The sequence below is a fragment of the Oryx dammah genome, unplaced genomic scaffold (genome assembly GCF_014754425.2).
Source record: "Oryx dammah isolate SB20612 unplaced genomic scaffold, SCBI_Odam_1.1 HiC_scaffold_19, whole genome shotgun sequence".
Taxonomy (NCBI): domain Eukaryota; kingdom Metazoa; phylum Chordata; class Mammalia; order Artiodactyla; family Bovidae; genus Oryx; species Oryx dammah.
Genome location: NW_024070203.1, coordinates 87,738,017 through 87,765,032, shown reverse-complemented (window position 1 = coordinate 87,765,032; position 27,016 = coordinate 87,738,017). Strand labels below are relative to the sequence as shown.

General features: G+C 39.4%; 1 protein-coding gene across 1 annotated transcript in view; it reads right to left on the bottom strand.

The window, feature by feature from the left end:
• The window catches only part of CNGB3 (cyclic nucleotide gated channel subunit beta 3), a 97,039-nt gene that overhangs the window by 7,587 nt on the left and 62,436 nt on the right, over window positions 1-27,016 (bottom strand). Inside the window, exon 13 of the mRNA XM_040261703.1 lies at window positions 22,766-22,884. Within this exon, the coding sequence (XP_040117637.1) occupies window positions 22,766-22,884 (119 nt within the window). The remainder of the gene's footprint in view (window positions 1-22,765; window positions 22,885-27,016) is intronic.

The window sequence follows — 27,016 nt, the reverse complement described above, 5'->3', positions numbered from 1 at the left end:
GACTGAGCATAGGGATAAGTGAAATGACCGACATTAATGTCTTCAGGGCTGGTGTACGGAAGGCCGTTATAAGACTCCCGGATTACCTGTTAAGTCAGTCATTTCAGTCCCTCAGTTGTGTCTGACTCTCTGTGACTCCATGGACCACCGCACGCCGGGCCTGCCTGTCCATCACCAACTCCCGGAGTTTACCCAAACTCATGTCCATTGAGTTGGTGATGCCATCCAACCATCTCATCCTCTGTTGACCTCTTCTCTTCCCACCTCCAATCTCTCCCAGCATCAGGGTCTTTTCCAGTGAGTCAGTTATCCCCATCAGGTGGCCAAAGAATTGGAACTTCAGCTTCAGTATTGGTCCTTCCAATGAATATTCAGGACTAATTTCCTTTAGGATGGACTGGTTGGATCTCCTTGCAGTCCAAGGGACTCTCAAGAGTCTTCTCCAACACCACAGCTCGAAAGCATCAGGTCTTAGGTGCTCAGCTTTCTTTATGATCCAACTCTCACATCCATACATGACTACTGAAAAAAATCATAGCTTTGACTATACAGAACTTTGTTGGCAAAGTAATGTCTCTGCTTTTTAATATGCTGTCTAGGTTGGTCATAGCTTTTCTTCCAAGGAGCAAACATCTTTTAATTTCATGGCTGCAGTCACCATCTGCAGTGATTTTGGAGCCCTAGAAAATAAAGTCTGTCACTGTTTCCATTGTTTCCCCATATATTTGCCATGAAGTGATCTGCCATGAAGTAACGTGTGATAGTGGTGTAGTGTAAATGTGAAGGTAAACTTATTTTAAAATGTGTATTGCAAACACTGAAATTTTTTGCAATGAATCATAATAGATAAGAGAAAAACAGAATTATATACAATGCTCAATTAAAACCAGAGAAAGCAAAAATAAATAAATAAATAAAATATAAGGAAGAAAACCTTACTATTAGGCCACTGTAAGGCATGAGACTTCTACCTGAACTTCATGTTAAATTTGAGTCCAAGACTATTCAGGTCACTTAAGAATGGATTTACTCCTCCTAGATGGAAACTATTTCTTTGGAATCCACACATGTTGACCATGTTAATGCCCACTTATTTTGTTCAAGATTCCACATTAAAAACTTAAAAGTTTGTTCCTCCATGGCCAAAAAAACCCTATTTATTTTATAGTCTTTTCCTGAGGTTCTCCCCAAGGCAAGCTCTGCCTTCAATGTCTTTTCTTTTTTGAGGAAGAAAAAGAAATTTTACTGTATCATTCATCTATTTATCATCTATCTTCCTACCTATCTATGAAATGGATGTTAACATTTGAATGACAGTGATTGGATGAGTTTATTTCATTCACAGTCCTATCTCCTTGGAATAGAGTAATCCAGTGGCTAGGCAGGGCTAGATGGCATTGAGGGGCTTAATTTGGACCTGAGATCGTCTCTGTATGTGTCAGACTATGAGAGCAGAACAGAAAATAACATATTTAAATGTCAAGTTATTTTGAGATTTCTTAAGCTTTAATTAAAGTTGCCTACAGGTTACACATTTGGAGCGCTTGATGAGTTTTTGAACGGAAGAAATTGTCTGCCAGATGGATTTTGCCCAAACTCTCTCAGCAATGTTTAAAATAGCATCTTTTTTTCCTTCTGTCCACAAAATGCTTCTCCAGCATTCCACCAATGGAAAGTTTCACTCACTAAATAGCTTAGTAAGAAGATCTCTAAATATTTCCAAGCTCACAGAGTTTCGGAAAGAGCACGTGCTGGAGGGTGGACAGCTGAGGTTAATGATAGGTGTCCCCAGGTCAAAAATAGTGAATAGAGCAACAGCTCGGAAAAACGATGGAATGGATTCTAATTCCAGGTGTGCCTCTGTTTGCTGGGACTTTAAACAAGAACTTAAGGACCTTTTAGATGTTTACTCCAATCACATAAGTAATTATTGAGCGCCTATCATGTTTTCAGCAGGCCTAAAGGAAAAAGATTAAAGCATGACATGGTTTTGTGCAAGGAGTACAGATTTTGGAACCAGATAACTCTACCATTTATTTATTTATAATGTTTAATTAAAAATTTAAAAATTGAACTATAGTTGAACTTTGCTATTTATCAAGTGTATTTCTGAGCAAGATACTTAATCTCTCTTTTGGGAAGCAAGACCATCTTTTAGCACCTACTATAAGAATCATTATCTTTAGGGAGAAATAGGTGTTTGTAGACTCCTGACATTCAATTATGAAGGTGTAATTAGGTAAAACTCCTGGCTGAGAGGTTTTAAACCCTAATTTGGGGTATGTAATTGTAACAAGTATTGATAAATATAATAAAGTTTATTATTCAAGGTTTTCCAGAGAAAGAGAAAAAACTAGGGTATGTGTGCACACACATGCGTGCACACACACACACTTACGTATGTATATATAAAAGGAGATTTATTGTGGGTATTGGCTCACGTGGTTATGGAGACTGAGAAATCCCACCGTCTGCCATATACAAGCTGGAGACCAGCAAGCTGGTGGTACAATTCAGTCTGGGTCCAAAAGCCTGAGAAAGCAGAAAGAGGAGCCTCTGGTGCAAATCCAAATCTGGGTCTGAATGTTCAGAACCAGGAGCTCTGATGCCTGAAGGCAGAAGGCAGATACGCTAGCTCAAGCTGAGAGGGTGAATTTGCCGCTTTTTTGCCTTGTTGTTCTATTCAGGCCCTCAGTGGATCAGGTGATTCCTCCTACATTGCTGAGGGTGATCTTCCTTACTCCATCTCTGATTCGAATGCTAATTTCTTCCTCAAACACCCTCGCAAACACACTCAGAAACAATGCTTTATCTATCTGGACATCCTTTAGCTTCATCAAGTTGACATACAAAATTAACCATCATATTACCAGCATGAGAAAGGTGAATAAGTGAATGAAATCGGTGATGGGAATGTCAGAGGGAAAAGGTATAAATATATTTAGTGTGAGATGACCTGTATGTGCAAAACTTGATAAATGTCAGGAATTAGTAGCAATATGGAGGTTATATATACGTATATAGCATATTTACTCATATACTATTATACATGTATAATATACACATATATTATACATGTGTGTAATACACATACATCATATACATATAATATGTAATATGCACATATACAATAAACAATTATGTCTATATATGTGTCTATGTATACATTGGTGCATGTTGTGGGCATACACCAGAAAGAGCTAGAATATTCAGATGGTCCCTTGTCAGTCATTCATTCCCAGTTCTTTTCCAGGCCTGCCACGTATGACATCATAAATTGTGCACAGCACACACCAACTATAATATGACTGGAACACACCCTCACAGCCCTTTTTAGCAGAGCTGGTTTATGCAGAAGGCATTCACAAGGATAAGTAGAATACAAAAGAGCCTAAGAGCAAAAGAAAAACAAGAATGGAAACATAAAATGAGGTTTACACAAGATTGCAAACTCTGCCACCAGAAGGCTTCAAATTTGGCTTTAAGTCTCTTGCATCATAAAAAGCTATCAATTCTTAGTTTTAAGACAGAAATACCTCCTGAAGGGCTTTAGTAGAAAGGCCACTATGTAAACTGGTGGACAACATGTTCATATTCTTTTACAGATGCGAAACTAAGTTAGCCAGCACTGTTTGTGATGTGGTCCTCAGTAAATGCCATGTGTCATTCCAAAGTCCAGTTCCATCAGAGCAATTCTGTGGGCGGGAAGGGAAGTCAGCATAGTGCATATCAGATACTCCTCTCTCTTTGTTTTCAGTGGTACCCAGACTATCTAGAAAAAAATAATCCTCCTAAACAATGCCTTTCTCAACTGTTCTCTTGATTAGTAGTTTTTTTGAAGCATTTGAGATTGTATGGACCATTGCACTTTGGAGGCCAATCATGCAGAAGCATATAAGAAATCTACTGTATGAACTGAAAAGGAAAGGAAAAAAAGAAGTTAGAGATGAATTAGGAGTGTGTAGAAATAGCATACTCTGTGATGACCTAGATACTGTGCTAAGTTCTGGGGTTATAAAGATGATTAATATCTGCCCTCAAACCAATAGGGTACCCGCCTACACTGTTGGTGGGAATGTAAATTTGTGCAGCCACTGTGGAGAACAGTGTGGAGGTTCCTTAAAAAACTTCCATATGATTCCTCAATTACAGGAGAAAAACTGTTAAAAATTCCATCATATGGAGGATGAACAACACGCTTCTGAATAACCAACAAATCACAGAAGAAATCAAAAAAGAAATCAAAATATGCATAGAAATGAATCAAAATGAAAACACAACAACCCAAAACCTGTGGGACACTGTAAAAGCAGTGCTAAGGGGAAAGTTCATAGCAATACAGGCATACCTCAAGAAACAAGAAAAAAGTCAAATAAATAACCTAACTCTACACCTAAAGCAACTAGAAAAGGAAGAAATGAAGAACCCCAGGGTTAGTAGAAGGAAAGAAATCTTAAAAATTAGGGCAGAAATAAATGCAAAAGAAACAAAAGATACCATAGCAAAAATCAACAAAGCCAAAAGCTGGTTCTTTGAAAGGATAAATAAAATTGACAAACCATTAGCCAGACTCATCAAGAAACAAAGGGAGAAAAATCAAATCAATAAACTTAGAAATGAAAACGGAGAGATCACAACAGACAACACAGAAATACAACGGATCATAAGAGACTACTATCAGCAATTATATGCCAATAAAATGGACAACATGGAAGAAATGGACAAATTCTTAGAAAAGTACAACTTTCTAAAACTGAACCAGGAAGAAATAGAAAATCTTAACAGACCCATCACAAGCACAGAAATTGAAACTGTAATCAGAAATCTTTCAGCAAACAGAAGTCCAGGTCCAGATGGCTTCACAGCTGAATTCTACCAAAAATTTAGAGAAGAGCTAACACCTATCCTACTCAAACTCTTCCAGAATATTGCAGAGGAAGGTAAACTTCCAAACTCATTCTATGAGGCCACCATCACCCTAATATCAAAACCTGACAAAGATGCCACACACACAAAAAGAAAATTACAGGCCAATATCACTGATGAACATAGATGCAAAAATCCTTAACAAAATTCTAGCAATCAGAATCCAACAACACATTAAAAAGATCATACACCAGGACCAAGTGGGCTTTATCCCAGGGAGGCAAGGATTCTTCAATATCCACAAATCAATCAATGTAATAGACCACATTAATAAATTGAAAAATAAAAGCCATATGATTATCTCAATAGATGCAGAGAAAGCCTTTGATAAAATTCAACATCCATTTATGATAAAAACTCTCCAGAAAGCAGAAATAGAAAGAACATACCTAAACATAATAAAAGCTGTATATGACAAACCCACAGTAAACATTATCCTCAATGGTGAAAAATTGAAAGCATTTCCCCTAAAGTCAGGAACAAGACAAGGGTGCCCACTCTCACCACTACTATTCAACATAGTTTTGGAAGTTTTGGGCACAGCAATCAGAGCAGAAAAAGAAATAAAAGGAATCCAAATTGGAAAAGAAACAAAACTCTCACTGTTTGCAGATGACATGATCCTCTACATAGAAAACCCTAAAGACTCCACCAGAAAATTACTGGAGCTAATCAATGAACATAGTAAAGTTGCAGGATATAAAATCAACACACAGAAATCCCTTGCATTCCTATACACTAATAATGAGAAAATAAAAAGAGAAATTAAGGAAACAATTCCATTCACCATTGCAATGAAAAGAATAAAATACTTAGGAATATATCTGCCTAAAGAAACCAAAGACCTATATATAAAAAATTATAAAACACTGGTGAAAGAAATCAAAGAGGACACTAATAGTTGGAGAAATACACCATGTTCATGGATCAGAAGAATCAATATAGTGAAAATGAATATACTACCCAAAACAATCTATAGATTCAATGCAATCCCTATCAAGCTACCAATGGTATTTTTCACAGAAGTAGAACAAATAATTTCACAATTTGTATGGAAATACAAACAACCTCGAATAGCCAAAGCAATCTTGAGAAAGAAGAATGGAACTGGAGGAATCAGCCTGCCTGACTTCAGGCTCTACTACAAAGCCACAGTCATCAAGACAGTATGGTACTGGCACAAAGACAGAAATGTAGATCAATGGAACAAAATAGAAAGCCCAGAGATAAATCCATGCACCTATGGACACCTTATCTTTGACAAAGGAGGCAAGAATATACAATGGAGAAAAGACAATCTCTTTAACAAGTGGTGCTGGGAAAACTGGTCAACCACTTGTAAAAGAATGAAACTAGAACACTTTCTAACACCATTCACAAAAATAAACTCAAAATGGATTAAAGATCTAAATGTAAGACCAGAAACTATAAAACTCCTAGAGGAGAACATAGGCAAAACACTCTCTGATGTAAATCAGCAGGATCCTCTATGACCTACCTCCCAAAATATTGGAAATAAAAGCAAAAGTAAACAAATGGGACCTAATTAAAATTAAAAGCTTCTGCACAACAAACGAAACTATAAACAAGGTGAAAAGACAGCTTTCAGAATGGGAGAAAATAATAGCAAATGAAATAACTGACAAACAACTAATATCAAAAATATACAAGCAACTTATGCAGCTCAATTCCAGAAAAATAAACGACCCAATCAAAAAATGGGCCAAAGAACTAAATAGACATTTCTCCAAAGAAGACATACAGATGGCTAACAAACACATGAAAAGATGCTCAACATCACTCATTATCAGAGAAATGCAAATCAAAACCACAATGAGGTACCATTTCATGCCAGTCAGAATGGCTGCGATCCAAAAGTCTACAAGCAATAAATGCTGGAGAGGGTGTGGAGAAAAGGGAACCCTCTTACACTGTTGGTGGGAATGCAAATTAGTACAGCCACTATGGAGAACAGTGTGGAGATTCCTTAAAAAACTGGAAATAGAAGTACCTTATGACCCAGCAATCCCACTGCTGTGCATACACACCAAGGAAACCAGAATTGAAAGAGACACATGTACCCCAATGTTCATCGCAGCACTGTTTATAATAGCCAGGACATGGAAGCAATCTAGATGTCCATCAGCAGATGAATGGATAAGAAAGCTGTGGTACATACACACAATGGAGCATTACTCAGCCATTAAAAAGAATACATTTGAATCAGTTCTAATGAGGTGGATGAAACTGGAGCCGATTATACAGAGTGAAGTAAGCCAGAAAGAAAAACACCAATACAGTATACTAACACATATATATGGAATTTAGAAAGACAGTAATGATAACCCTGTATGCGAGAGAGCAAAAGAGACAGAGATGTATAGAATAGTCTTTTGAACTCTGTGGGAGAGGGAGAGGGTGGGATGATTTGGGAGAATAGCATTGAAACATGTATAATATTATATAAGAAACGAATCGCCTGTCCAGGTTCGATGCAGGATACAGGATGCTTGGGGCTGGTGCACTGAGATGACCCAGAGGGATGTTATGGGGAGGGAGGTGGGATGGGGGTCCAGGATGGGGAATACGTGTACACCTGTGGTGGATTCATGTTGATGTATGGCAAAACAAATACAATATTGTAAAATAAAAAATAATAATAATAAAAGGTATTAAAAGCTAAAAAAAAAAAACAAAAAAAACTACCATATGATTCAATAATCCCACTCCTGGGCATGTACCCGGAAAAGAGAGAAGCTCTAAAAAAGATACATGCACCCCAATGTTACAGAATCACTATTTACAATAGCCAAGACGTGAAAGCAAGTGTCCATTAACAGATGAATGGACAAAGATGACATATATACACAATGAAATATTAGTCTTAAAAAACAATGAAATAATGTCATTTGCAGCACCATAGATGGACGTAGACATTATCATACAAAATGAAGTAAGTCAGATAAAGACAAATATTATATTACATATATGTGGAATCTAAAAATTAGTGCAACTAAACTTATTTGCAAAACAGAAACAGACTCACAGACAGAGAACGCAAACTTATGGTTACCAAACAAGAAGGGACAGGAGGTAAATCAGGAGTATGGGATTAACAGATGTGCACTACCATAGATAAAATAGATAAAATTATTTACTGTAGAGCACGGGGAATTATATTCAATATCTTGGATAAACTATAATGGAAAAGGATAAAGAAAGAATACAGATATATGTGTATATATGTATAACCGAGTCACTCTGCTGTGTATCTCAAGCTAACACAATATGGTAAATCAGCCATATTTCAATTAAAAAAAACTATCTGACCTCAAGTTTCTTGCGATTCAGGAGTGGGAAAAGCATGAGTGAGGTTATCTGACTTCTTCTAGTTGTCCAGTCAACCAGAAAATATTGATAATGATATTAGTAATAGTGACAGTTTTATAGTAATAGTAATAGCTAATATTTTGGGGTATTTTTCTAAGTTCTTTTTGTATATTAATACATATAATGCTTTTCAATCCTATGAGGTAATTATGTATTATTATTACTCCTTTTAACTTTCATTTCATGAAGAAATGAAACCTCTGTTTGGAACCTTGCCCAGAGTCACGCAGCTCATTGTTGATGAGTTGGATGCAAACCCAGACAGACTTCTTAAACAGAGATGCACAGTTCAGAATGATTAATGCCTTGATAACTGTAAGAAATGAGAATGCTTCCTAAAATGCAGAAGTTTCTTGACTAAAAGCATTTTCTCATATAGAATTATTCCCTATAGTAGAAATAAATCCAACTCTAAATACTGTCTATGGAAAGAATAGCAATCATATCCCATGCCGAGTGAGAGATCACAACTTCAAATATCTACTCTCATTAAGCAAATTTCCAACTGGTTATATTTGGAAAGTAGGAGGTTAGGTCACCTAAGTAGGCTTTTCTGAGATATTTTTAAAATCTTTTCAGTGTTATTGGAAAATACTTCATTGCTTGAGTATTTTTACCATTTCACTAGAAATAAATTCTAATGAAACTTTAGTGGGTTAGCAAATATCAGAGGATGTTCTTATGCCACCTCTGCCCAGGCTGCTTGCTCTTTGCTGTGACTTTGATATTCATAAAATTACTGCAAGGCAAATACATGTTAACCTAGATGTTTGAGAAAAATCTCTGGGTGTGGAGTTTCATCAGGGTTAGAGGGTTCAGATTTCACAGATACAAAATATGTAGCCCTCTTTCCCCCAAGAGTTCTTGATTTCAGAGTTGAATTGGCCTTAGAAGTGGATGATCAATGAAGAATCCAGGTAAAAATTCTAAGAAAGGAGAAAGGAAAAAAAGAATATTATACACTTTCTACTCCATGCTTTGCTTATATCCCTTCAACTACCCAGGAAGATATATGATACTCTGCTAGAAAATAGCTAACGATGTCATACGTTAATGACCACATCAACCTGCTGAGGTAGCTTCTCAGCTTACATTTATTGACATGGAAATTGAGGTTCAGAGTCCAGTGAAGTGACTTATTCCAGAACGGACACTTATGCTTTCCACTGTTGAAATCCAAGACCAGAGCTGACCTCAAGTCATGAGGTCTTTTCTTTATACCCTAACTCTAGTGCTGCTAATGAAGCCATTGTTACTGTTCTAATGATACAGATTTGCCTATGATGTCAGAAAAAATCAAGGAGGAAGCCTGCTAGGCTGGCTAGGATAAGCTCTGCCAAATTCTGAGCATTAAATTCTTTTTTCCCTCTCTGCTCTTCCAAACAATGGTAAATATCCTTGATTTTCATAGAATTAGAGTATCAGATGGTCACTTTATGAGGAGTTCTGAGAACATCTGAATACAGGTTTAAACTGGTACTGATAACAAGTATCAGTGCTCTCCAAGCCAGGCTTCAACAGTACGTGAACATTGAACTTTCAGATATTCAAGCTGGATTTAGAAAAGGCAGAGGAACCAGAGATCAAATGGCCAACATCCACTGGATCATTAAAAAACCAAGAGAGTTCCAGAAAGACATCTACTTCTGCTTTATTGACTATGCCAAAGACTTTGACTGTGTGGATCAAAACAAACTGTGGAGAATTCTTCAAGAGATGGGAATACAAGACCACCTGAGCTGCTTCCTGAGAAATCTATATGCAGGTCAGGAAGCAACAGTTCGAACTGGACATGGAACAACAGACTGGTTCCGAATAGGGAAAGGAGTATGTCACGGCTGTGCATTGTCACCCTGCTTATTTAACTTATATGCAGAGTTCAGTTCAGTTCAGTTGCTCAGTCGTGTCCGACTCTTTGTGACCCCATGAATCGCAGCACACCAGGCCTCCCTGTCCATCACCATCTCCCGGAGTTCACTCAGATTCACGTCCATCGAGTCCGTGATGCCATCCAGCCATCTCATCCTTGGTCGTCCCCTTCTCCTCCTGCCCCCAATCCCTCCCAGCATCACAGTCTTTTCCAATGAGTCAACTCTTCGCATGAGGTGGCCAAAGTACTGCAGCTTCAGCTTTAGCATCATTCCTTCCAAAGAAATCCCAGAGTTTATCTCCTTCAGAATGGACTGGTTGGATCTCCTTGTAGTCCAAGGGACCCTCAAGACTCTTCTCCAACACCACAGTTCAAAAGCATCAATTCTTTGGCACTCAGCCTTCTTCACAGTCCAACTCTCACATCCATACATGACCACAGGAAAAACCAAATCCTTGACTAGATGGACCTTAGTCAGCAAAGTAATGTCTCTGCTTTTAAATATACTATCTAGAATGGTCATAACGTTTCTTCCAAGGAGTAAGCATCTTTTAATTTCATGGCTGCAATCACCATCTGCAGTGATTTTGGAGCCCCCCAAAATAAAGTCTGACACTGTTTCCACTGTTTCCCCATCTATTTCCCATGAAGTGATGGGACTGGATGCCATGATCGTCGTTTTCTGAATGCTGAGCTTTAAGCCAACTTTTTCACTCTCCTCTTTCACTTTCATCAAGAGGCTTTTTAGCTCTTCTTCACTTTCTGCCATAAGGGTGGTGTCATCTGCATATCTGAGGTTATTGATTTCTCCTGGCAATCTTGATTCCAGCTTGTGTTTCTTCCAGTCCAGCGTTTCTCATGATGTACTCTGCATAGAAGTTAAATAAGCAGGGTGACAATATACAGCCTTGACGTACTCCTTTTCCTATTTGGAACCAGTCTGTTGTTCCATGTCCAGTTCGAACTGTTGCTTCCTGACCTGCATACAGATTTCTCAAGAGGCAGGTCAGGTGGTCTGGTATTCCCATCTCTCTCAGAATTTTCCAGTTTCTTGTGATCCACACAGTCAAAGGCTTTGGCATAGTCAATAAAGCAGAAATAGATGTTTTTCTGGAACTCTCTTGCTTTTCCCATGATCCAACGAATGTCAGCAATTTGATCTCTGGTTCCTCTGCCTTTTCTAAAACCAGCTTGAACATCAGGGAGTTCACGGTTCACGTATTGCTGAAGCCTGGCTTGGAGAATTTTGAGCATTACTTTACTAGCATGTGAGATGAGTGCAATCCTGTGGTAGTCTGAGCATTCTTTGGCATTGCCTTTCTTTGGGATTGGAATGAAAACTGACCTTTTCCAGTCCTTTGGCCACTGCTGAGTTTTTCAAATTTGCTGGCATATTGAGTGCAGTACTTTCACAGCATCATCTTTCAGGATTTGAAACAACTCAACTGGAATTCCATCACCTCCACTAGCTTTGTTTGTAGTGATGCTTTCTAAGGCCCACTTGACTTCACATTCCAAGATGTCTGGCTCTAGATTAGTGATCACATCAGCATGATTATCTGGGTCGTGAAGATCTTTTTTGTACAGTTCCTCTGTGTATTCTTGCCACCTCTTCTTAGTATCTTCTGCTTCTGTTAGGTCCATACAATTTCTGTCCTTTATCAAGCCCATCTTTGCATGAAATATTCCCTTGGTATGTCTAATTTTCTTGAAGAGATCTCTAGTCTTTCCCATTCTGTTGTTTTCCTCTATTTCTTTGCATTGATCACTGAAGAAGGCTTTCTTATCTCTTCTTCCTATTCTTTGGAACTCTGCATTCAGATGCTTATATCTTTCCTTTTCTCCTTTGCTTTTCGCCTCTCTTCTTTTCACAGCTATTTGTAAGGCCTCCCTAGACAGCCATTTTGCTTTTTTGCATTTCTTTTCCATGGGGATGGTCTTGATCCCTGTCTCCTGTACAATGTCATGAACCTCATTCCATCGTTCATCAGGCACTCTATCTATCAGATCTAGGCCCTTAAATCTATTTCTCACTTCCACTATATAATCATAAGGGATTTGATTTAGGTCATACCTGAATGGTCTAGCGGTTTTCCCTATTTTCTTCAATTTAAGTCTGAATTTGGTAATAAGGAGTTCATGATCTGAGCCACAGTCAGCTCCTGGTCTTGTTTTTGTTGACTGTATAGAGCTTCTCCATCTTTGGCTGCAAAGAATATAATCAATCTGATTTCAGTGTCGACTATCTGGTGATGTCCATGTGTAGAGTCTTCTCTTGTGTTGTTGGAAGAGGGTATTTGCTATGACCAGTGCATTTTCTTGGCAAAACTCTATTAGTCTTTGTCCTGCTTCATTCAGCATTCCAAGGCCAAATTTGCCTGTTACTCCAGGTGTTTCTTAACTTCCTACTTTTGCATTCCAGTCCCCTATAATGAAAAGGAATCTTTTTTGGGTGTTAGTTCTAAAAGGTCTCGTAGGTCTTCATAAAACTGTTCAACTTCAGTTTCTTCAGCATTACTGGTTGGGGCATAGACTTGGATAACTGTGATATTGAATGGTTTGCCTTGGAGATGAACAGAGATCATTCTGTCCTTTTTGAGATTGCATCCAAGTATTGCATTTTGGACTCTTTTATTGACCATAATGGCTACTCCATTTCTTCTGAGGGATTCCTGCCCTCAGTAATAGATATAATGGTCATCTGAGTTAAATTCACCCATTTCAGTCCATTTTAGTTTGCTGATTCTTAGAATGTCGACGTACATCACGAGAAATCCTGGGCTGGAAGAAGCACAAGCTGGAATCAAGATTGTTGGGAGAAATATCAGTAACAAAGTGAAGAAGAACTAAAGAGCCTTTTGATGAAAGTGAAAGAGGAGAGTGAAAATGTTGGCTTAAAACTCAACATTCAGAAAACTGAGATCATGGCATCTGACCCTATCACTTCATGGGAAATAGATGGGGAAACAATGGAAACAGTGACAGACTTTATTTTTGGGGGCTCCAAAATCACCACAGATGGTGACTGCAGCCATGAAATTAAAAGACGCTTGCTCCTTGGAAGAAAAGTTATGGCCATCCTAGACAGAATATTAAAAAAGCAGAGACTTTACTTTGCCAACAAAATTCAGTCCAGTCAAAGCTATGGTTTTGCAGTATTCACGTATGTATGTGAGAGTTGGACTATAAAGAAAGCTGAGTGCTGAATAATTGATGCTTTTGAACTGTGGTGTTGGAGAAGACTCTTGAGAGTCCCTTGGACTGCAAGGAGATCCAACCAGTCCATCCTAAAGGAAATCAGTCCTGAATATTCATTGGAAGGGTTGATGCTGAAGCTGAAACTCCAATCCTTTGGCCACCTGATGTGAAGAACTGACTCATAGGAAAAGACCCTGATTCTGGGAAAATTTGAAGGTGGGAGGAGAAAGAGATGACAGAGGATGAGATGGTTGGATGGCATCACCGACTCAATGGACATAAGTTTGAGTCAATTCTGGGAGTTGGTGATGGATGGGAAGGCCTGGGCGTGTTGCAGTCCATGGGGTCACAAGGAGTCAGACACGACTGAGTGACTGAACCAAACTGATAACAAAGTTATTTACAGGAATATTGTGAAACTTAGGTGAGGGTTGCTCGTTGCTCTAAGGAAAAAGATGTTACACAATCAAAGACACTGTCTCTTAAAAAATATGGTGAAAATACAAACACGTCTTTAAAACATGGTAGTATTCACAGTATTGAGCTAGAAAAAGATGGAAGTAAAATTTTTCTCCTTCAATATTAATCAGTCCTCTTACCCCTTTCATACTTCCAATATATCTATTATTTCTGTATTTTAGGAAAAGCAGTGTGGTGGAGGAAGTGATAACAGAGTTATTCTGATGAAGAATAAAAGTATGGAATTAAAATTGTTTGAAACAACTAAAACTCCACTTATGTTCTTCTGTGTGCTAAGTCGCTTCGGTCATGTCTGGTTTTGAGACAGTATGGACTGTAGCTCGCCAGGCTCCTCTGTCCATGGGGATTCCAGGCAAGGATACTGGAGTGGGTGCCATGTCCTCTTCCAGGGAATCTTCCTGACCCAAGGATCGAACTCGAATCTCTTTTGTCTCCTGCATTGGTAGGTGTGTTCTTTACCATTAGTGCCACCTGGGAAGACCAGAACTCTATCTTGGTACTCGCACTCTGAAAACTGAGTGTTTAGGAGAAACGGGCAGACATTGTTTGGAGGGAACAAGAAGTTTAAAATTATTTTGCAAAATATTTGGCCTTTTCACATATCTGTTAAATATTTGTTAAATATTCTGCTAAATATGCAGAATGTGTGATTTGACCAATATAGCTGGTGGAAGTTAGAACTTAAAAACTTTAAATGAAATCCAGAGTACATAAAACATCAGTTCAGTTTAGTCACTCAGTCGTGTCCGACTCTTTGTGACCCTATGCACCGCAGCACACCAGGCTTCCCTGTCCATCACCAACTCCCGGAGCTCACTCAAATTCATGTCCATTGAGCCAGTGATGCCATCCAGCCATCTCATCCTCTGTCGTCCCCTTCTCCTACCACCTTCAATCATTCCCAACATCAGAGTCTTTTCAAATGAGTCAATTCCTAAAACATATCCTGCCTAAATTTTACTCAATATCTTATGCGTGATGAGAAAAGAATGTTGTACAATGAAAGAAATGCAGAAAGTAAATGATTGCGTTTATGAAAATAAATAGGCCCAGAGGAAATTAATTCATTTAGAAATATTTATCAAGGACCTATTATTTTCTAGGCACTATTTAGAGAAATGAAAATTAAAACAACCTATTAAAATGCAAAACCAGTGAGAGTAATGAGGTAATATCACTGATGCTAGGGAAAAATAGCTTTATATTGCATGTTGTATCATAAATTGGTTCAATTTTTCTAGAAAATCATCTGCCCATATATTCCAAAATTTATAGAAATGTTTCTACTTTTCGACCTAGTTATTTCTCTTTGGGGAATAAACTTCAAAGAAATAAAAGAAAAGCAAAATGACTTTACAAGGACAAACATAGCAGTCTTATTCTTAATAAAAGCTGACAAAAAGGGCACAAGGCTGAATATGCATGTTCATGACAAAATGAATGTGTATTAGTACGTTTACAAAGATAGAAAGATAATGATGTTAACTTATTTATTCACTAGCTATTTATTAGCTGTTTATGTGGGCCAGGCATAGCCCTAAGGGTTGGGGATCAAGAATAATTGAGTGTGGTGTCTGCTAGGGCCTGTGTCTTTGTACACTGTGGAAAAATACAGCCTCTCTGGGCAAATGTAGTCCTGTAGGTCAAGCTTGGCCAGAAAAATGCCCCCTTTTGCAAAGTAAAGGGCACCTGTGCATGAGGGGAGTGCAACAGCAGGGCTCACACTCAGGAGCGGAGTAGAGGCTGCGTTGCAGACCTCCCAGCCCTGTCCTGGACATCCTGACACAGAGGGTGACCGGCACAACCATACAGAATAGTCCTGGTGCTTACAGTTTAGTGAGGAAGGAAGGAAGATGTTGAGGAAATGAATGCACCAGTGAGTGCATGATTACAAAGGTAAGTGCCCTGAAAGAAAGGAATGTAGCCCAACCAGAGTATATAGCAAGGAGACCAGGGAGGTCCCTACAGCGGAGAATAAAAGAAGTCCTGAAAGAACCTGAGATTAGGTTAATGGAGTGGGCAATGCATTTGGGCAGAGGTAAAAACTCCCCATGGTTGCTATGGAAAAACAGCATGGATATTCTTCCAAAAAATTAAGACTAGAACCACCATATGATCCAGTTGTTCCACTTCTGTATGTTCATCCAAAGAAAACAAAGACTAATTTGAAAACATATATGCACCCCTAAGCTTGTTCATTGCACCTCTATTTACAGTAGCCATGATATGGAAACAGCCTAAGTGTCCATCAGTGAAAGAATGAAGAAAATGTGGTATACATATGTAAAATACATAACCAGTGGGAATTTGCTATAAGTTTCTGGGAGCTTACCCTGGTGCTCTGTTACAACCTAGAGACGTGGGATGGGGTGGGAGGTGGGAGAGAGGTTCAAGGGGGGACTTGTGTATACCCATGGCTGATTCATGTTAATGTATGGCAGAAATCAACAAACCAACAGTGTTGTAAACAATTATTCTCCAATTAAAAATACATAAATTAAAAAGAAATGACGTGGTAGATATATCTAACGGAATTCTACTCGGCCATAGAAAGATGAAATCTTGCCATTTGCAACAAAGATGGACCTTGAGGGTATTGTACTGGGTGAAATAAGTCAGACAGAGGAAGACAAATACTATAGGTTTTTACTCATATGTGGAATATGAAAAACAAAAACAGTGCAAAATAAATGAATAAACCAAACCAAAACAAAAACATAGAAACAGAGACCAGAATAGTAGTTACCATAAGAGGTTTGGAGGACAGTGAAATGGATAAAAGGGGTCAACTATGTAGAGAGATGAAAACTACACTTTTGGTGCTAAGCTCGCAGCAGTATAAGTCAAAATGTAATTCAGAAAATGAAGATCATGGCATCTGGTCCCATTACTTCATGGGAAATAGATGGGGAAACAGTGGAAATACTGTCAGACTTTATTTTTTGGGGCTCCAAAATCACTGCAGATGGTAGCTGCAGCCATGAAATTAAAAGACGCTTACTCCTTGGAAGGAAAGTTATGACCAACCTAGACAGCATATTCAAAAGCAGAGACATTACTTTGCCAACAAAGGTGTGTCTAGTCAAGGCTATGGTTTTTCCAGTGGTCATGTATGGATGTGAGAGTTGGACTGTGAAGAAGGCTGAGCGCTGAAGAATTGATGCTTTTGAACTGTGGTGTTAGAGGAGGTTCTTGAGAGTCCCTTGGACTACAGGAGATCCAATCAGTCCATCCTAAAGGAGATCAGTCCTGGGTGTTCATTGGAAGGACTAATGTTGAAGCTGAAACTCCAATACTTTGCCACCTGATGCAAAGAGTTGACTCATTGGAAAAGACCCTGATGCTGGGAGGGATTGGAGGCAGGAGGAGAAGGGGACGACGGAGGGTGAGACGGCTGGATGGCATCACCAACTCGATGGACATGAGTTTGAGTAAGCTCTGGGAGTTGGTGATGGACAGGGAGGCCTGGCGTGCTGTGATTCATGGGGTCTCAAAGAGTCAGACACGACTGAGCGACTGAACTGAACTGAATGTATAGATGAACCATATCTAATGTTATAAACCAATATTACCTCATTTTTTAAATCGAAAATTAGGAAAAAATAAACCAACCCTCCACAGTTGGTTGGCATGTGGCACATTCAAAGAATTGAAGTATGGATTAAAGCAGGCAAGGGGAGTGTGGTACACCCTGCAATGGAGAGGTAGGCAGGAGCTGGACTCTGCAGGGTCTTGGAGGTCAGGCAAGAGCTGTGATCTTATTGTCTAATCTTATTTCTAAGAAAGCACTGGCAGCATTGAGTGTTTGAGTGGTTTTAAGCAGGAGGGCAATGACACGTCATCCCTGTTTCTGAAAGACCCCCCAGCCTGGGAGTGGTGCCTGGATTACAGAGGGCGTGGTGGTGGGCGTGGGAGACTTGGAGCAGCTGTTGCAGTTGTCCAGTGAGAGAGGGAGGTGGTGTGGACGAAGTGTGGGTAGCGGAGAAGGAAAGGTACAAATGATCAGAGACAAACTTTGGAGGTGAAACTGATAGGTGTCAGGAGTGGACCGGCCACGGAGGGTGAGTTGAAGGGGTGCCATGCAAACCTTTTTTTTTTTTTCCCTAGTAAATTTCAAAAGTTAACAGTGTAAAGAGCTTAGTTTTATATTAGTTTCCTGGGCTGCTGTAACAAATTCCTGCAAAACCAGTGACTACCAACAACAGATATTTATTCTCTCACAGTTCTGGAGGCCAGAAGTCCAAAATCAAGATGCTGGCAGGGCTGGCTCTCTCCGAGGTCTCTAGGAAAGAATCCTGTCTTGCCTCTTCCAGCTTCTCATGGTTCCAGGAGTTCCTTGGCTGTGGCCGTGTAACTCCAATTTCTGCCTCCGTCTTCACGTGGCCTTCCCCTCTCCTCCCTGTGTCTGTGCATCTTCTCTTCTGTCTCATGTGAGGACACTTGTCATTGGATTTAGGGCCCATCCAAGAAAATCCAGAATGATTTCACCCTGAGATCCTTAGCTTAACTACATCGGCAAACTCTTCTCCCCAACTCCCCCCACCGCCGACTCACAGGTTCCGGGGATTAGGGCATGGTTATATCTTTGTGGGGGCCAATGTTCAACCCACTACAAGCATTATGTAAACAATCTTTTATTTACTGCTTGACGTCCCTGGTGGCTCAGATGGTAAAGCATCTGCCTACAAGGTGGGAGACCTGGGTTCCATCCCTGGGCTGGGAAGATCCCCTGGAGATGGAAATGGTGACCCACTCGAGTATTCTTGCCTGGAAAATCCCATGGACGGAGAAGCCTGGCAGGCTACAGTCCATGGGGTCGCAAAGAGTTGGACATGACTGAGCGATTTCACTTTCTTTCTTTCTTTTTTCACTTTGTATGGGCTACCAGGACTGACCTTCATGCAAACGTATCGTCTCCACAAGTCATTTGAGAAGCTCTGAGAGGTCTGCCCTCACCTCCCAAAGCAACTGCTAAATCTAAAGGATTGATCCTTGTGAAACCTTTGTAGTCTATAACCTCCTGTGTATGCGCCATCATTGAGTGCAATCCGAGCATTTTATCACCTGCTATTGGAATCTTGCTGTTTCCTTGTCTCTTATTTGTAAGGCCCTTGGAGGAGGTGATGGTTTACCATTCTTGTTCACCAGGCCAGGTGTGGCCCTTCCATGAGGTACTTCACATTATGCTGTAAGGTGTCTCGAATATAATTTTTAAAATCAAATCGCAATTAACTACTTAATTAATTAGAGATTTCTGAATAGCACCTGCAAACTATTTTGGATGGCAGAGTATCAGTGAAAATCCACACATTGTATAGTTTCTCTATCGCTGCTGGTGACTTAAAGATGGAAAGTTTTAGTTCTTATATTTTAATTGCTTAGTCTATTAAGATCTATTTGAGCAAATTAATTATAAATTAGTGGTAATTCCTGTTGTAAAGTCATGCATGAAATGCTAAGGAACAACAGGGAGCAAGCAGCTGGTTAGTTTGGTGGAGGTTAGGGGTGGCTTCCCCTGGAGAAGGGCATGGCAACCCACTTCAGTAATCTTGCCTGGAGAATCTCACAGACAGAGGGGACTGGCAGGCTAAAGTCCATGGGATCGCAAAGAGCTGGACCCAGCTGAGTGATTAAACAGCAGCAGTAGAGATGGCTTCAGAGAGGTGACATGTGAATTGAAGTCTTGAGAGGCAAACAGGTATTTTCTAGGGGGAGGTTATCCAAAGAAAGATGAAACCAGTAGGGATTCCTATTGAAATCATAAGAGCATTAGCAAGGGAAAAATTTCAGATGCACTTTCAGGAAAAGTGAGATATTTAACAGATGCAGAAGAAGGAGAGGAAGCAGTTAAATATATTCAGTGAATAAGACTTGGCAATAAATGTATTTGTGAAAAAAAAAATAACAACAGTGGAGTCAGAACAACTACAAGGCCATCGCCCAACAGACCCTGGGTCTCTATTAAAAATGAGGTGTCTGAACTCTTCAGATGTTAATTGGAAATGTGGTCTGGGTTTTCTCCATGACAGGCTGTAAATCTATATTTTAGTCAGGGCTTTGCTCTTTTGGATTAGTATGTAATGTCCTTGAAAGCCCTCGGTTTTTTTCTTTCTTTCTTTCTTTTTCTTCCAAAGAAAAAAGAACCTTCTTCAAAAAGTTACATGATGGTGTTGGACTTAACTCATTTTTACAAAGGTCACAGCATTTTTGAGTAGTAAACACGATTGCTAGATCTTTCCAGTATCTAGATATCTGGCAGGCAAGCCTCCATTGCTGGAATAAATAACTAGAGTGCCAGGGGCATATGACAGCTGCGGGCCTGCAAAGCCTGGGAGTATCTGGGAAAAAGCAGACGCATCCTATCTCTCCTCAACCGCAGCCAAGAAGACAATCGAGGCAAAAATCTCCCTGTTGCTTGAATTAACCAGATTATTGAGCAAAGTTAGAGCTTGTCTGGTCTACTGGTTTCAATTTGGGCTTACAAGCCCAGTGCGTAACAGGAGATTTATTTGAGAAACTGCTGTCAAGAATCTAACAGTCCTTTCAATAGCAACTCAGCAGCACCTGGATTGTATTTTTAGAGTATTTCCTCCCGTGATGATAATATCAGCAGTTAATGTACTTGTATTTATAAAGCCTTATTCTTCAGGGAGTACTCGACCCTTGAGAGAGGTCACCTAATTAATTTCTGCAATGTTTTAGATTAGACTGTTGCTTGTTTTGTGACCTTGAAGATTGCAGTGATTATTAAGTCACTAAAATATTAAATCACTTTTGCAAGGACTCCCAGTAAGGAAGCAATAGGAAACAGGCAAAGAACACACAAAGACCTGGACATTCTGGGAAGTGTTTTCACTCCTGCCACAGAGCAGGACCCCCACAGGCGTGCCCACCCTGTTTTAAGCAAGCAGGAAAAGTTAAAAAAGAGAATCCACATTTTCATCAGAGAAATAACATGCTTCAATATTCTAAGGAAACCTTAGTCATGCTCATATAAACTCATCTGAAATTAGTCATATCTCTGGAACCTTGAAGATAACTTTTTAGCAGCTCTGAAATAAAAGGGTGAATGAGCACCTTTCTTCCTGGTATGGTAGAAAGATCACTTGACCGTGATCCATGAAACTTATGTTTGAATATTGTCGCTTTCACTTATTAGCTATATTATCCTGGGCAAGATAATTGATGCCTTGGAATTACAATTTTCCCAATTGTGAAATGGATATGTTAATAACTGCTCGACAGTGCACTCTACCTTAAGGGCCAAAATCCTAGTTCAAGACTCCATCATCTTTCACTTGAACCACTGCAACTGACTTCTAACTGATCTGCATTTCACTCTTGTTCCGCTGCTGCCTTTTCTCCGCATAGCTGTTAGCGTGATCTTTTAACATCACAATTCAAGTTGTATCATTCTTTTGCTTAAAATTCTCCACTGGCATCCATTGGTATTTCGAATAAAATGCAAGTCCCTTACCATGGCCTAAAAGATCTGTACAGTCTGGTCCTTGCCTACCTCTTTGTCCCCGTCACCCCACAGGGCCCCGCATTCACTGAGCTCCAGCCATACTGACCTCTGTGACATTCAACCAGACATGGCCGCCTTCCCTCTAGCCTTCCGCACTTGCAGTTGCATCATCCAGGAGACTCTTCTGCCACGTCTGGATGCTTGCTCCATTTACTCTCTCAAGGCCCAGTTGGAACACTATCTGTCCAGAGAGGTGTCCCTGGACACTGTATGTGAAGTGGCATCCCTCGTCACTTTCCAACAATTTTTACCTCTATAGCAGTTATCACAATGGGAGTTTATCTTATCTAGTTAGTTGTTTATTTACTGTGAGCTTTATCCCATAAGACTGTAAGCTCTTGTTCACTGTTTACACAGTACATTCCCAGAGTTTAGAGCAATATCTGACAGTCTAGCATGTGCTCGGCACTCAAAATAAGGGTTTATCAGATGAATACATGAGTATAATAATATATATGAAAAGTTTAGCCCATAAAATGCTTAAATTTGCTGTGTGTAGTGTCAGACCTTTGTATCCACAGGTTGTGCATTTGCACACAAAGTTGTGCAGGCTGGTCTGTTGAATCCTGGGGTGTGGAACCCTCACACAAGGGACCCACAGACACAAATGGCTGATTCGACTATGCTATTTCACATAAGGAACTTGAGCACTGGTGAAATTTGATATCTGTGGGGGTTCTGGAACCAATATCCTGGTAGATATTAAGGGTCAACTATTCTTACTCTTGGGGACTCACTTTTAGGACAAACTTCTCCTGGCCAATAGCAAATAATAATAACAATAGCTAATATCTATTGAGCTCCTAATAGATGCTGAACAAATAGATGCTGAACATTGCTCTAAGTGCTTTTAATGAATTAATTCACTTATCAACCCTCTAAGATATGTGTTATTATTATCCAAATTATTAAGATGAGGGACAGATGGTTCAAGGAACAAAGAAACAGAGATTTTTGTTCCTAAGTAGAGGGATGGGGATTTGGACTCAGGTAATTTGGTCCCACAGCGATAATCACTATCACTCGCCTACTCAAACAGTCTTGTCCTGGCATTCAAGCTTTCCAACAGTCTGATGTCTCACTCTCCCAGCCTCTTCTTTCATCATTCATCCACTCATTCATGCACACATCCATTGTTCAACATATGTTGAGTAAATACCTTATGCCAGGCCCTGACCTAAGTCTTGGGTTTAAATGGTCTTTGGAGGAAGGGAAAGGATAAATAGAATGTGAAAATCTTTATTTTATCCATGTTGTCAGCACAATAAAGCCACTGATGAATCTGAGCAGGAACTTTACTTATTTCACGACTGAAGACTTTTCTTTTACGACAGATGACAGTCTTCAACATTTACAAGGTGTCTTTTGCATACCTGATTTCTCCAAACACTGCCCCAGCTTTCAGCGTAACCAGAACTTGAGTGCCATCAGCACCCCCAAGAACTTGGACTTCTCCTTGCTTAATGATATACATTTCCTTGCCAATTTCTCCCTGTATGCCAAATAAAAATAGGAAATGATAGTCACTTTATTCTTGACAATTATGCCCCAAATTAAAGAAATATAAACTCCTCTAGATGAATAAACATAAAGGAAGGAAGTGTAAAAGTAATTATCTGAAGACTTGAGAGAGGTATGGACATTAGTTTGACACATCATGTGAAAACAAATGGTAAGGAAAGTGATTCTCTTCAAAATGAGAGCACTGTGTGCCATCACTGGATAGGCAAAGATATTTTAGCTGGCACATTGTTTCAGGAATGGGATTGGAGAGAGGAAATTAGAGATTGTAAGAATAGCAGCCTTTTCTTTTTTATTTTTTAGTGACCACTGCTTTGCTTTGAAGAAGTTGCTTAATTTATCCAAAGAGTATGGGTTACAGTCATTCAAAGATGAACTCTACTCTTCTGCCTATAGCACTGAGATCTCATTTTAGTAACTGGGGCATAGGAGACCTTTAAGCTATTATTCTTGTTCCACATTGAAAGTGTTAATGCAGCAAGTTGTTTTACTCAGTTCTTGTTTATCTCTGGGGATTCTGGAACCAGGGCAATGACCCTTGTTCAAAGCCCCGAGAACTAAACTCCTGGAGTGTTCACATAGCCACTGGTTACTGATGCTATTCTGTATGCCTCAGGCAGCGTGGCGGGATGTACCAGGCTGTCAACACTGTTTAATGTAAACACAAAGATTTATGATGTGTACTTGGTGTCTAGTTTGTAGTCTGAACCATGGCTGGTCATGTAGCTATGTGACCAGACCCTTTTAAAAACTCTAGACTCCAAGACTTTGTTGAGTTTTCCTAGGCAGAGCTATTTTGTCCTTGTCCACAGCGAGTGATAAAGATGAATTTCACGTGACCCTCATGGAAGTAGGACCTAGTAAATCTGCACCTTATTTTTCTAGTCTTTGCCTATGAGTGTCTTTTTCTTGCTTTTCCTGCACTGTGTGCTTTACTCTAATAAATCCTAAGTGATAAATACCACTTTATATTGAGTCATGCAAATCACCAAACTAGCAGGTGATAGTGGGACCCTTGGAATACATCTCACTCCAGGATCCAAAAAGAATAAACATGCTTTACAAGAGACCTGAATGGCACTCGGGTCAAGAAAAGCTGTTCAGCTTTAAATAAGACAGTTGTCATAATACTAGGCAAACTGGATAATAGTACCTATATGTCTTAATGAGTTGAGTCTTGATCAATCTGAGCAATTAAAAATAGCCTAAATACAATAAATTCTCTTATACTTGGCTTAGGAGGGGACTAGATTATTTGAGTTCATCAAATATTCTTGTTAATCATATTTTCAGAAGATTAGAACACACTAAAATTAATTTGGGATTAAACAATGTTGATTATAGTTTCTGCTCTGCAAAGACTGAGACAGTGTCTACTTTGTTCCAGTGCTGAGCACAGGAATTATGACATAGACAACTCATTTATGAATAATTTATAATGTCACCATTCTCTGGGAAGTTCTTTAATACCAAGGGTTATTTTCTTGATCATTACTTACTGTCACATTCTAACTGTTAGGTTAAGTTTAAAGTTTTTAGGTTCTACCTCTTAGCTGACATCTGTGACATTCTCATCTTATCTTCCTATGACTTTTATGAGGAAGTTAGTGTAGGTATTATTATTTTCATTTTACAGAAAGAAAATAAAGGCACAGATTGACTTAGTGGCTAATATTTAGCTGAGTAACCAACGCTCCATGACAGTAATTAGAAGCAAAAGGAAGCCTAGAATGCATATCTCTGGATGAAGCAATGCAAAAAAGTATATTCAAATTCTGCATTGTGGAGAATATTAAGCATATATTTATTCCCAAGTGTAGATCTAAGTAGAAATTCCAATACAGATGGGTCTAATTATAGTTATTTCCATAATATCAATACTAATAATACATCTTGCATTTTGCAAAGTATTTTTAAACTCACAATGTCAGATTTTACATTGTTCCTTATTTTATGCCTATGTTTGTTCGATCAGAACATGCTACTTTATAGCTGCAAAATATTTTCATAGATATTAACTTATTTAATTCTTGCAAAAATCTCAGTGAGGTCATGTAGGAAAGATATCATTAGTTTTATTTAAATTTGGTAGTGTGTAAGTCACTCAGTCATGTCTGACTCTTTGCAACCCCATGGACTATATAGCTTGCCAGGTTCCTCTGTCTATGGAATTCTCCTGGCAAGAATATTGGAGTGGTAGCCATTCCTTTCGCCAGGGGATCTTCCTGACCCAGAGATCGAACTCAGGTCTCCTGCTTTGCAGATCAGATTCATTACCATCTGAGCCACCAGTAGAGACTTGAAAAGTTAAGTGTCTTGGGCAAATTTGTGAGGCTGGCAGATGGCAGCATTAGAGCTGGCAACACCTATGTCACCTGACCATATAAAATGCATATTAAATATGATGTAATATATTTATACAGATAGACCACATTTAATGATGAATCCAATATCAAGACTGATCTCTTTAAAACCAACAAAATAGCTATGAATTATTTTTAAAATGAAGAAAAATGTCTGAAAATTAGTTTTTCAAGAGATACTCCAAGAAGTAATGATTAGAACATGGTCATATTCCTTCATTTTTTGCATGAAGTCATTCTCAAGGAACTGGAATGATTTTTTCAAAGGCAGTTTTTATAGCTGACTGGAGGTAGAAGTACATAATGGGTACTTAAATATAGTTCAGCACTTTTAATTATTTTTTAATGATCATTTCAATAATTTTCCAAGGAGATCTGGCATAATCACCGAACCAAAACTTCCACTATTTCTTGCATATTTCTAGGCTAATTTAAGACTTTCCTGCAAGTTTAATTAGCATTCAAATGAAGTAGACATTCCTTAGAGAAGAAGGTCTGACAGCAAGTGCAAAATAAGACCAAACTAAGCTTTGTGGTTGGTTTACATGCTAATTTGGAGAAAGTATAGAAATGCAAGCGCTTCATATACAATAGGGTAACCCTACCTGAGAGAGCATTTAAAATTTTCAGAGTTCCCCTGTGAAAGGCTATTCCAAGGCTGGCAGGGGTATTATGACACTCAAATTAATTCTTGCAAATTAATCCTGGGAAAACTCCCAAACACTCTTCGAAGCAGTCCAAGCTAGCCACTCAGTAAGTTTAGGAGCCATCCAGAGGATTAGGGCTTTTCTGGTGGTTCAGACAGTAAAGAACCTGCCTGCAATGCAGAAGACTCAGGTTCAGTCCCTGGGTTGGGAAGAGGGGAACGGCTACCCTCTCCAGTATTCTTGCCTGGAAAATCCCATTGACAGAGGAGCCCGGCTGGCTACAGTCTATGGGGTCACAAAGAGTCAGACACGATGGAGTGACTAACACTTTCACACTTTTAAGCATATGTATCTACCTCCTTTGGGGGAACTTGGGAATGCCAACCCAGTGTTAGGAGCTGCTTAGAGAATTAGGGAGGTCAGCAGACTCAGTCCTGAGCCCTGCCATTTCTTCAGTTATTTAAACAACCTCTAATGAGCATGTTTGTTGTTTGTTTTTCTTCCCTTTTCCTACAGTGATTTGTGGAAATGATAAAGCAAAAGCAAGGCTGAATTCAACTGTCTAAAATCTGGTCAAGTAACAACTTTTCATCTCTGTCTATGTCTCAGTTCAGTTCAGTTCAGTCGCTCAGTCGTGTCCGACTCTTTGCGACCCCATGAATCGCAGCACGCCAGGCCTCCCTGTCCATCACCAACTCCCGGAGTTCACTCAGACTCACGTCCATCGAGTCAGTGATGCCATCCAGCCATCTCATCCTCTGTCATCCCCTTCTCCTCCTGCCCCTAATTCCTCCCAGCATCAGAGTCTTTTCCAGTGAGTCAACTCTTCGCATAAGGTGGCCAAAGTACTGGAGTTTCAGCTTCAGCATCATTCCCTCCAAAGAAATCCCAAGGCTGATCTCCTTCAGAAAGGACTGGTTGGATCTCCTTGCAGTCCAAGGGACTAAGAGTCTTCTCCAACACCACAGTTCAAAAGCATCAATTCTTCAGCGCTCAGCTTTCTTCACAGTCCAACTCTCACATCCATACATGACCACAGGAAAAACCATATCCTTGACTAGATGGACCTTAGTCAGCAAAGTAATGTCTCTGC